The sequence below is a fragment of the Mycteria americana genome, chromosome 1 (assembly GCF_035582795.1).
Source record: "Mycteria americana isolate JAX WOST 10 ecotype Jacksonville Zoo and Gardens chromosome 1, USCA_MyAme_1.0, whole genome shotgun sequence".
NCBI lineage: Eukaryota > Metazoa > Chordata > Aves > Ciconiiformes > Ciconiidae > Mycteria > Mycteria americana.
Genome location: NC_134365.1, coordinates 26,290,094 through 26,302,088, shown reverse-complemented (window position 1 = coordinate 26,302,088; position 11,995 = coordinate 26,290,094). Strand labels below are relative to the sequence as shown.

The following is an 11,995-nucleotide window of genomic DNA, read 5'->3' as shown; positions in this document are numbered from 1 at the left end:
TCCTCAGATAGGAGTGCCTTTTCCCATGTCAATGAGGTTATAGCTATATCCTGTATGGACAACACCCTAAGAAAGGAACAGACCTTTTTGAAGAAACGAGTGATTACAGATTTACAGATTATAGCAATTTTAAAAGGATAAATGCAAGATTAAAGGAACTGGGTTGCATGTTCTAGAAAGGAAAAGATAGGGCCAGGAAGAATGTAAAAGACATCGAAGAGGAGAGTCATCCATTTTTAACTTGCAAAGAAGTAATCATTAACTTTCGGCAAGGAAGCTTTGGATGGTACATGAGACAACCTATCCAGATGGATAGTTAAGCATAGGAAGAGACATCTGAGGAACCTGTTTTAACCCGAGTCTGTGAAGGATGCATTAGATCTTGTTTGTAAGGCCGAAAGGGCTGACTGCAGGAGCAGCAAGGAGGAACTAAAAGTGGGTTTAAGTTAATATTAAGATAATCAGAAATGTAATTAAACACTGCAAGTAGCATTCTCTCTAGCTGTTCCTAATTTTTTTGCCTGCAGGGAGGCAGCAGCAGGAGGTGGCTGAGCCCAGGTCTTTGTGTCCTTTTGGCACATTGCTCAGAGGGTGAGAAGCAGTGTCCCTCATATCTCTAGTACAGCATCAGAAGCTACTGACACCTCATGGTATCACCAAACAGGCCAAGAGCTGTTCTTGCACCTTCCTGCTTTGGCCTTAAAGTTCCCATCCAGCCATCCAGTTTTCTTTTTCAATTTTCTTAGCCAGGCCCCTTGTATTAAGGCTAGTGTATGGTCTTACAGAAACAAAACTGAAGAAGATTTCATCAATAAAAAGGCCCTTGCGTGGTATCCATGACCCAAGTCAGTTTAGGGAGGAACTATGGCCTTTCCCATCCTTACCCAGGAAAGTCAGTCAACACTTATGGTGGCAGTATTATTACTTTATTTCCTCCCTGAATTTATCCACCTGGCCACTATTTTATTAATACACTCATTCTTGAAAAACACTCACACTGCAGAAAATCCAATTTAGGAGACATGACATACACATCAAGTGTTTAGTAATCATGCCAATGTTTGAGGGAACTAAGTGCCACAGTAAGGCATCTGGAAAGCAAAACATGCTGAGCAAAGGGAAACTTTTTCCAAACTAGCACTTGGGAAACTAAAGCTGTAAAAGGCTCTGCTGTTTCCAGAGGAAAAGAAAAAAAAAGAAGTTTGATCGTGAAGGACGGTAGGAAAGATGCAGAGGGCATATCAAGGCAGACACCCCCTTCAGCTTCTTTCTTAAGACTCCTATTATCCACATAAAGCAACTCTAGCACAGCAATTGAGAGCTTTGGTTTACAATGAAGCCTTCAGGTGGCTTGGATCCAAGCTGGGCGCTCCTTGGGAAAAATGAAGTTACAACCTTCTTGTGTCCTCCCCCCCTCTTCTCAGAGCTGCATTTTTTGAGGTAGACATCCCCCACGATCTTTCTCTTTCTCTCCCTCACTGCTCTGTTCTCAACAAGTCCGCACGATACTGCAAGCACTCCCATCATCTTTTGTATGAAAATATGCATCCCGGAGCTTTGTCACACACAGGTACTTTCACATGAAGCTATCTGTACAAAATGCCTTCATCTTTGCAACTGACCACTTCCTACCACCAGCTGTGGGAGAGACCAGGGAGGCCAGAGAAGTAATCTTTGTGCGTGGTAACTCAAAGGAAATGCACACAGAATATCAGAAAGTCTTGCTTCTTAAGAGTAAGCATCAGAAAGTTTACCTCAACAGGGGGATATTGTAACTAGCTCGCTCAGGACAGAAGAGAAGAGATGGTATAACTAGATCTCGTGGCAAGTCAACAGACCAGGATGATGGACAAGAGCAAGGAGACCTCACTTGCATGACCACTCCCGTACAAGTCTTATATACTTGAAGAGAGTCTTATTAAATATATGATACAGCTGTGAGGACATGGGTTAGACAATAAGAGGAAGATTTCCGTCAAAATCACAAGAATCAAATTATTTAAGAAGTTACAAAAATAATTCTACCATTTTATTGCGTTAAAATCTGTTGTTTAAAAGGTTTGTGGCAGGTGCGCAGCTGCAACTTTAACGAGTCAAAAGAAGTCATATTTAATTAATTCAGATTGCTGAAAAGGCACAAATTTAAAAGATACAAGGGCCAAAAGACGTCTACCTTTAGTCTTATTTCCTCTCCAATTAATTTTGTAAATTTTAACTTTTTAATTTGATGAGAGATTCATCGGCATTCAAAACCAAAAGAATGAATACAAGAGTAGCCCAGGGAAACTATTAATGCAGACCAATATTTTTTTCTCTTAAACCCCTGCCAAGGAGCTTCAAAATTATTTTGATATTATTCTGGATAGCTGCATAACCAATACTGGAATATACACCAACAAAACTGTGTTTCTGTGAAAATTCTAGGACCTAACACAATTAGTTTTCCACAATAGCCTAATGTTATGAAATAGAAGTTATTTTCCAATTGACAGAAAGAGGGGGCTTTAGTTTGATGAAAAAATATACATGATTTTGACATGTCCTCCTACACAAGAAAATCTGAAAGATTTAACAAAAGCAGTTTCACTGTATAAGGTGCATTTATTGCTGTTCTACATTAAACTTTAGGGAAAATCACATTATTTAACAAGCCAGTTAAACGTACAGAACAACCCAGAATCCAGTCTTACTCTGGTATCACAGGTTATTTATTTGACTTACAAAGTAATTCCCAATATTGCTTGACATTTCTAGTGCACAGAATTAAATTTGTCTCAATGCATCAACAATAATAGTATTTTGAGTGCCACTATGTTCAACTCGCGCTGTGGGTTCCTCAGAAATCCTTTGTGGCTTTTGCCCCATGGTACTAACTAGAAGTTTTTGAAGATTACATCAGAACTCATGACATAAAGCTCCAAGAGATTACACCCAATTCTGTGTCAGCCCCTATTTTGTGAATACCGACACCATCAGTTATACCATACTAACTTAGTTTCGGCAAAAGTTCAAGCTGGCCCTACTTAAAAGAAACAGAAGATTCCAAAGAAAGCAGTGTTTTCTCACAGCTCTGATATGAGCTAAAGAATAAGGCCACTTCAACTTGGTCCGTTTTTTTCCATTACAAAAAAATATGATGAAGGAAACACTGTCAGTTAAGTTTAAACATCACACATTGCATAACCCAAGATACAATGCTTTCTCTTAACATCTCCCTGTAAGAACAAATTGCCTCAGCTCACATTAGATGTAACATAGGTGGTAAAGGTGCATAATTGTGTACCCTGCAACAACTCTCACTAGAAGGCAGACTGCTTTCTAACATTCTTTGTGATGGGAAATTTATTCCTGATGTTAGAACTAGAAGAGGAAGCTATTCCATTATGCACATTTACTATGTGACTAGCCACTATAGCTGAACAGCCATAGGCAGAACCGATGGTTAAGCAGCAGTGCAAAAATTGCAAGAAAAACTGAACAATTTAGCTACAGTACTGCTGCTTAACATGCCAAGTCTCTTCTACAAAGTAAACACTATTTTCATGTTAAGTACAAATCCTTCCAAGCTGCTTTTAAATATCATGCACGCTCTTTATATATTTACTTTTGTTCTCCCCTAATAAAAATAATTTATTGTGCTTCTCATGGCATATCTCTATTACACTATCATGCATTCTTCCTTTGCTGATTATTCAGTTTTGATGGGGGACTACAAAATAAATTTCTGGAGCACCTGGTATTAGAATAACCAAATAGCTTTAATAAAAAGTGATGCTGCCATTAAAAAAGGCAGAGGATTAAAAAAAAATAAAGCTCTTTATTAACTTATCACTAAAATCTACATATTCCACAAAGGTTACATACTCACAGCAACATTACACTGTTAAGAGGACAGTACAACATTTGTCAGGATCTGTTTATTATCCGCACATGCAATTTATTAGCCAGTTGATCTACAAGATATTATTTACCACAGGCGAACTAAATACTGTGCTTTTAAGAAATCTGCATAGAAATGATTTGATGTTTCTTTTATTTTGGACATATTTACAAAAAGGATTTCTATGTGTGTTAGCAATAAATAATACCAATATTCAAAATGTCAGTGCTCATGCACACACCGACAAGATGGTTGCATGCTTTAAAAATATTATTTACAGTACAGTCTCCTTCATAGCCCTCTCCCTAATAATAGCAGAAAGTGCATTTTCTTCCATATTCTTTCTCCTTTCCTTTTGTTTTCATTTAGTCTTGCTTCTGAGGGATACAGCCTTCCATCTCAACAACTTCTGGCCAGCCTTCATACTTGTTTGTGTCCTTGTTGTTCTTTATATGCTATAAATAGAAAACATCAATCTACCATTAATGTAAAGCCATTTATCCTGTTGCTTTAACTCACAGCTTTAAAAGACATTTTATTGACTTATTTTCAGGCCATGGACAAAGAGAAGACATCACTATTAACCTCTTGTGCTTTATATCAAATATAACAATCTCTCAGTATTCACCACTTAATGTAACTTGCTCAGACAAGTGTATGCTTAAAATAGTTAAGCCATACTGGGAAAACATTTTTAAAATTTATTGTGGATGTTTATTTAGGCAGAGAGACAAGGAAGAAAAAGACCAACTGCATTAAAACATGAACCACTAGGAAAAAAAATAAATAAGGATACTAGATTTACAAGGCACTGAAAATGAATAGTCAGAATTTTAAGAACATTATTTAACATTGAATGTTCAGTTTGGTTGGTTTTTTTTTAATTAGGGGTTTATTTTTCCACCAAGCAACCATCTGCAGTCAGATAAGACATTGCTGCCTCCAAGAGTTTGCCACTGCTCCTGCACTAGTTCCCAGTCCCTCGCAAAGCTGGCAAAAGAGAACACACCTTCCTTACTCTCCTAGTACAAAACTACCTTTACTGGTAATTAAAGGCAACAATGACACATGCTGAATTTTAACAACTAAAGTACGGGAACATATTCTATTTCACATATTTCACTATGGCAGCAATAATTTTTGCCAGAAGCGCAAAGTGAACAGGTGGGAACACCAACACCTTAATAACTACCACTTTTCTGTCAGAGGTCTACCATTGTTAGTGCATCTAAAATACAAGCGTTTGGCAGTGAGTTTTTAATTCTTCAGTTTAATTGCATTCATTAGAAAGATAAATTATCTAGTTGTTGGGATACTAAGATCTACCCCATATAAGATTTTTTTCTTATTTGTGAATCACCGAACAATTTTTTGTACATTCAAAAGGAGGAGGCTCATCAAGGAATAAGTTTGAAAATAACACTGTGTGTCACTACTGCAATAGATAACCATCTCGAACAAATGCATGGTATTTATAACACGTTATGCCTTTATTAATGTGAGCTGTTAAATTGCAGTAAGTTACAGAGTCACAGACCTGTTCAAATGGACTTTTAGTCTTAATTCCTTTTCCACCGCAGAAGACCCAGTTGTCTCTAAAGCCAAGGTTAGTAATAGATGTGCTTCCTAATTCAGCAATCAGTTTCCTTGCTTCCTCATTAAGCCTTGAACAAAGCAGAGAAGTTCAGTATGTGAATAAAATACATGCCCTTAGAGCTTTTATTGTTCAACAGACCATTCAGCTTTAATCTGACTAAATATAGTTTACGTCAGTCAATATTGGGCAAGATTTATCTTTCAAGATCAGATAAGGCCAGTTCTGAAATGACCTGATCTAATGAACACTGCTCTTTAACATTATAATCTCAAGGAGCCAGCATACAAACCTATCAGTACACCAACAAAAGCCAAGAACCCTCTCCTGTGAGAATTTATACATACATCTCAAGTCATGTTAGCAGTTCTCCAAGCAACTAAAAAAGTCAACCTTTAAAGTAAACATTGTTTGCAGGCTCGAGCTGAAGTCTAGATAAAGTAAAAGCTATTTCAGATTAGAAAAACGACCTAAATATATCAAAGAAGTTCTTGTCTGCTTGGGTCAATTAATTCAAAATTCAGAATGCTGCCCCACAGCACGGTTCAGTGCCTGTAGGTCCAAGTAGGATAATTTTAGTATGGAAGGAAAAATTACTCTGTAGGATGATAAGTTATCATTCCAAAACCTCCGAATAACAGCTCTTTATTTCTTCCTTTCAGTTACTATATTTGCCCAATTGCTAAACAATACACACAACTTCTGATTATTACTATTTACTGAGATACAGTTGTATGACTAGCTTTAGCTAAAATTATGAAAATTATTAAGTTCTTTGGACATTATTTGCACAACCCACACTCCAAGTTTCTAGAGCATTAGGGCAGCTTATATTTAAAACAAAAATCAAAATATTTTATCTTTTAAACATGTTGGTTCTTCACAATTTTAATTGCTTTCAAGAACTGGTGTTTATGATTACCATCAACCACCAGTGGTAAGGTTTTGGCTAATTATGTAGTATCACTCATAAGTAGTAAGTAGTCCCTGGCTGTAAGCATGAATGGGCCAAATTCACCTTGTTTAGCTGATATTGTATCTACATACAAGCTTTCAAAAACATCAACTGTGACATGATTATTGAAACAAACTAAATGTACTTATTACCTAAAACAAATAAGAAAAGAAAAAGAGCAAAAAGAAAAGTAACAAAATAACTGAATAGAACAACAGACAGAAGATCCAGCCTTGGCATAATGAAACATTAAATTGCTTTCTTCTAAAAGCAGTGAATGTACAGACACTGAACTATTTACTGCAAATACTGCATGCTGCAAAGTCAGGACTTTATCATAGGAAAGCTGCTCCTATATAAAAAATACAGACAAGCTGTGGATAACAAATTGGACTAAAAGAGAAAAAAATGTAGAGAACACATTAGCAAAAAGTTAAATATTATTAAAACAACAGAGGAAAAGGAAAAAAACCCTCTTAATTTTCACTATGAAAAGCAATCCTTTGGACAGTCAATTGACAGCCGAGGTCAATTGTATGAGGTTTAACAAGGCCAAGTGCAAGGTCCTGCACTTGGGCCACAACAACCCTATGCAACGCTACAGGCTTGGGGAAGAGTGGCTGGAAAGCTGCCTGGCAGAGAAGGACCTGGGGGTGTTTGTTGACAGCCGCCTGAATATGAGCCAGCAGTGTGCCCAGGTGGCCAAGAAAGCCAATGGCATCCTGGCTTGTATCAAAAATAGCGTGGCCAGCAGGACTAGGGAAGTGATTGTGCCCCTGTACTCGGCACTGGTGAGGCCGCACCTCGAATACTGTGTTTGGTTTTGGGCCCCCCACTACAAGAGAGACCTTGAGGTGCTGGAGCGTGTCCAGAGAAGGGCAACGAAGCTGGTGAAGGGTCTGGAGCAGAAGTCTTATGAGGAGCGGCTGAGGGAGCTGGGACTGTTTAGCCTGGAGAAAAGGAGGCTGAGGGGAGGCCTTATCGCTCTCTTCAACTACCTGAAAGGAGGTTGTAGCGAGGTGGGGGTCGGTCTCTTCTCCCAAGTAACAAGTGATAGGACAAGAGGAAATGGCCTCAAGTTGCGCCAGGGGAGGTTTAGACTGGATATTAGGAAATTTTTCTTCACCGAGAGGGTTATCAAGCATTGGAACAGGCTGCCCAGGGAAGTGGTTGAGTCGCCATCCCTGGAGGTATTTAAAGGACGTTTGGATGAGGTGCTTAGGGACATGGTGTAGTGGTGGTTTTGGCAGTGTTAGGTTTATGGTTGGACTCGATCTTAAAGGTCTTTTCCAACCTATATGATTCTGTGATTCTGTGACAGGATGACTTAAGTGAGGAGTAGATTACAATGCAAATTCTACGGTAGTTTTTAGTATCTATTAAAGCTGACCAAAGTTGGGAAGGTTGGAAGATAATGCTTAAAGAGAACTAAAACCTCTTAGGCTATGTCTACATTAATAAACTGAACAGCTTTAGGGCGGAACAGTCCAAACGCTGAGGCCAAAAAGTACGAGGCATACACTAGTAACCTCTCAGATTTCAAAAGGAAGGATACAGGCAAGGCCTATTGGGAATGGTCTCTGCACCCCTGTAACCACCAAACTCTGTCTTGGAGTTGATCTGAGAAAAGTGCTGGATGAAACAGACCAATTTCCACCAGAATATGTTCTCACAGTCACGTTCCTATGTCTGGACATACCTGAATTTACTAGCATAAGACAGAATATGCTATCAGCAATAGGAAAACCAGCACATCTCCAGAAAGACAGATACCCTTGGCAGCATACATTCAGAAGCAGGGACAAATTCTAGAAGAGCAGCTAGAAACCTACAGGGTCTTCAGGAACCAGGAAGGATAAGGGTATGGTTTAGAAAAAGTATAATGCCTGACATGCAAATATATTCTTCATAGCTATGAGTAAGCAGTTTGTTGGACTGACCGTATGACGTACACTGTCTTCTTGTTGCATTAACATCTTTTCTCAGAGGAACAAAAAACCCCAACTATGTGTACTGATATAGCAATTGCTAATTAGTCAACTATTAATCTCTAGCCTTTTCAGATTTTCAAACACTTGTGATATTTCTGCTAAAGGGTCTAATTTAATACCTAATTTACTGTTTCTCTGTTGCTGGGATCACAAAAGTATACATCTAACAGTCCTCTATGTAAATACATACATAACCCATTACACCTGGTTAGTTTTAATTTGATCCTTGTTTGTCCCCAAATCACATCAGCACTATAAAACTAATAAACTGAAAGCATAGTTTCAAATCCATCATCTTGGAAGAACAAAACTTTATCAAAAGTGACTGTGTGATAAAGAATGCATTTTTTTCAGTATTAAAGGGCATTAAAAAGTTTAAGCAATATTTACTATATAAATCAATGACATACTTGGTTGCACCATCATCATATGTTCCCATTAGCACTATCGTTCCATCCTGGATGGACTTCAGAAATTCAATAAATGGTGCCACATCTGAAACAAGAGAGAACAACAAAATTGTTTAATAACAAGCAACTATTCCATATTTAAACACCTGCAATGCCTTCCTGCAAAGACATTCCTTTTAAGAATATTTGTAAATGTACTTACAAATTTATAAAAAGATGCCAAGTGGGAGAAAGATAAAACGCATCAGGGAGAACTCTTTCATTTTATAGGAGTTTCATCCGTATTGTGTAAAGACATAACCATTAGTGGGAACTACTTGGGAGAACAAGTGTGTTTGATTAACCATACCATTCCCTCCCACCTCAACTATTTGTGTTTCTTTAAAGTTGCATACTCCTCGCAACTACAAAAGGTAGAGGTGAAGCACTCCCTTAACTATCACCTTAAGTCATCACAGCAAATGGAGCCGGGGGGGGGCAGGGGGAAGAGGTGTTTAAATTGTTTCTCTCTAACCAGCTAAGGTAATAAGGTAACTGCACCTACCTCCTCCCCACATGTCAAAGAATTTAGTGTCTAATGGTTCTCCTGTTTTACCTGCAGACAAAAATATTTGGTGTCATCAAATATAGCTAAAATTATTTTACAGACAACATGCCCAACTCCTCTTAATGACTCTTTCAGAGAAAGTGCTGCAGAAGACACCATATAAATCAATTACTATGGTAACTCTTATCTTTTTATGAAGATTTCTCCTTAAACAGCACAGTAGTTTGAAAAGGTGCAGGAAAAGGTAAGAGGAAAAAAAAAGACAAAAGATGAAAACTTCTGATTTTGCTTCAGGCAGAATATAAAGTAAAACAAAAAGCCCACAGCCTCTAAAACCAATAAAGAGAATTCACTTCATACACTTGCCTTTAAGTTGTTTTTGCAACAATAGATAGTACAGCTATAGGTTGCCTTTAGTGACACGTGAAAAGTAAGAAAGATTAAAATTACACTGCATGTTTTGCTATAGACTGGAAATTCTTAGTTAATTTAAACATTCAGAACAAATAGAAGAAACTGGACAATATAGTAATCTCATTAGCTTTGGTTTTTTTTTTTACACTATGTTGTCTACAAAGGCAGTATTTGATGGAAGGTGGAGTTTTCTTTTTAATACATACTTTCATTTAAAGTTTGGAAGACAGGGAGAAAGACTGGCAGCTATATAATACAAAGGTAGGTATTTTGATTTTGAACAGATTGAGACAATTTAGGAGGGCAAAATAGGATTAGGCGAGTATTGTTCAAATCATGTCTTAGAAGACGTAAACATGAGTACAATCCAAATATAACATTAATTTATATTGCAGTGAAATGACAAAGTGCTATCTCAGTGCTACAAGGAATTGATTCCTGCATATTAAGGACAAATCTGCCAGTACTGACGTTCAGTTCCGCTTTCAAGGTGACACACAGGTAAATTTGTTTGGTTTTAATGAAAGTTAAGAATCCTGAACACAATTACATAACATGGTGTATTTAGGGACAAGATCTATAGATACGGACTAATCAAATATACTGATTTCAAGCTAGGAAATAATGAGCTGGTCTTTCCATGTAGTAACAGAATTGTTAAATAAGTTTCACTGAAAAGACAGCAACAGAATAATTCAGTCTACAAAGCTTTATTAGTGGTGGCAACACACAAAGTCAAAAGAAGTAGCATGCATCTCATGTCTTCTTTCATATTACGTGTGCATTAGGAATTTATATCTGACATATCACCGAGATAGTAATGTGGAGTGCTGTGGTAACTATTTTTACTACACATTTTTAGAAACAAAAATGCACTGAGTTTTTCTACTTTCTAACAAAAAGGTGTTAAGTGCCAAGATCTGACGTTACACCTCAGTATAAATATGCTGAATACTTCCTTTTCTCCTCCTGCTTGCCTTTCACCATCCCTTAGCATTTCACCTTAAATTTCAGAAACAATTTGAAAATGAAGACAATCTGCTCACTTAAAATGTCACTTACCATTGACCAAGGCCACATTTATTCCTCTGCCAACATTATTTTTAACTCCACTCATTAAACTGAAACAAAATAAACAATTTTGTTTTTAATAGGGCAATTTACTCATGTGAAATATTTCTTTTTTTTAAATAGGATCAAATTGTAAGAGATACATAGTTGAAAGACCACATGTTCATGAGTACTTACAGGAAGTAAAATCTCCTTGAACTAATCTGTGTGCTCTTATAGCACCACTGAATTGAGAACAATAGATCAAATATCCCCAGTTGTACCCATTTCATTTGATCGCTTAATCATCTTGGTTTCAAAGTATGTGTGTATATTAAAAGTGTCACAAAAAATAAAGTGCTATTTATGTATTTAAGAAAATTCCTTGTAGTTGAAAAGCCTGAAACAAATAATAATTTGAGGAGCTTAGCACAGTCTCGTAACCAACATTTTAAGCTTTTTTGAAAGCACGCGATGAACAAAAATGTGTTAATGAGTTTAAAAGTTAACTCAGAGGCATTTAGAATTAACATTGCAGCATTACACTAAGAAACAAGAAAGTCAAAGCAGTTAGCGACTTGTACCTGTAATAGGAAACCTAAATCCAAGAAAAATAGTTAATACACTCATGGGACTTTAAAACAAAAGTTGAATATAATCTTGGAGTACAGTTACACATCTCAACAAAACCGTCACAATCTATGACAGCAATTACTTGGCCAAACTCAGAGTGGCAAAGCTGGAAAGAAGAGATGCATTGTGAAATGTGAAATGGAAGCCCTTCAGAGCTGTAAAGAAGAGCTAATGGGAATGTCAAGACTGTTAGCTAGGGTGCTGTGCTGCCTTGGGCCATGGTGGGTGTACCACTCCAGTGAGAGGAAGCTTCCAGACCTCCTCATCCCTTTTCACTGGCACTGTGTAAAGATCTCTGTTCTGCCTCCAGACTCCAAATATCCCAGCATTAACATTTTGAAGCTAGGAGTAAAAGAGTTAACGTACACAAGGAGAAACAGGAGTACAGGTTGAAACAATTACATAAATTAAGATAATGAAGAAGTCGTCAGCTGAGATTCAAGAAAGCACCTCAGCGTAAGCATGTAGGCGCACATATCTCATTAATTACAAACACACCAACAGATGCTTTAATTCCATCC

At 37.4% G+C, this 11,995-nt stretch overlaps 1 protein-coding gene across 2 annotated transcripts in view; it reads right to left on the bottom strand.

The window, feature by feature from the left end:
* Nucleotides 1–2,587: 2,587 nt before the first annotated feature.
* FAM3C (FAM3 metabolism regulating signaling molecule C) overlaps nucleotides 2,588–11,995 on the bottom strand; it is a 32,396-nt gene continuing 22,988 nt past the window's right edge. For both annotated transcript variants that reach the window (XM_075493234.1, XM_075493225.1), the window contains exons 6-10: nucleotides 10,854–10,912; nucleotides 9,375–9,425; nucleotides 8,831–8,915; nucleotides 5,418–5,544; nucleotides 2,588–4,335 (exon numbers count right to left, since the gene is read on the bottom strand). In XM_075493234.1, the coding sequence (XP_075349349.1) occupies nucleotides 4,246–4,335; nucleotides 5,418–5,544; nucleotides 8,831–8,915; nucleotides 9,375–9,425; nucleotides 10,854–10,912 (412 nt within the window). In that variant the 3' untranslated portion in view covers nucleotides 2,588–4,245. The remainder of the gene's footprint in view (nucleotides 4,336–5,417; nucleotides 5,545–8,830; nucleotides 8,916–9,374; nucleotides 9,426–10,853; nucleotides 10,913–11,995) is intronic.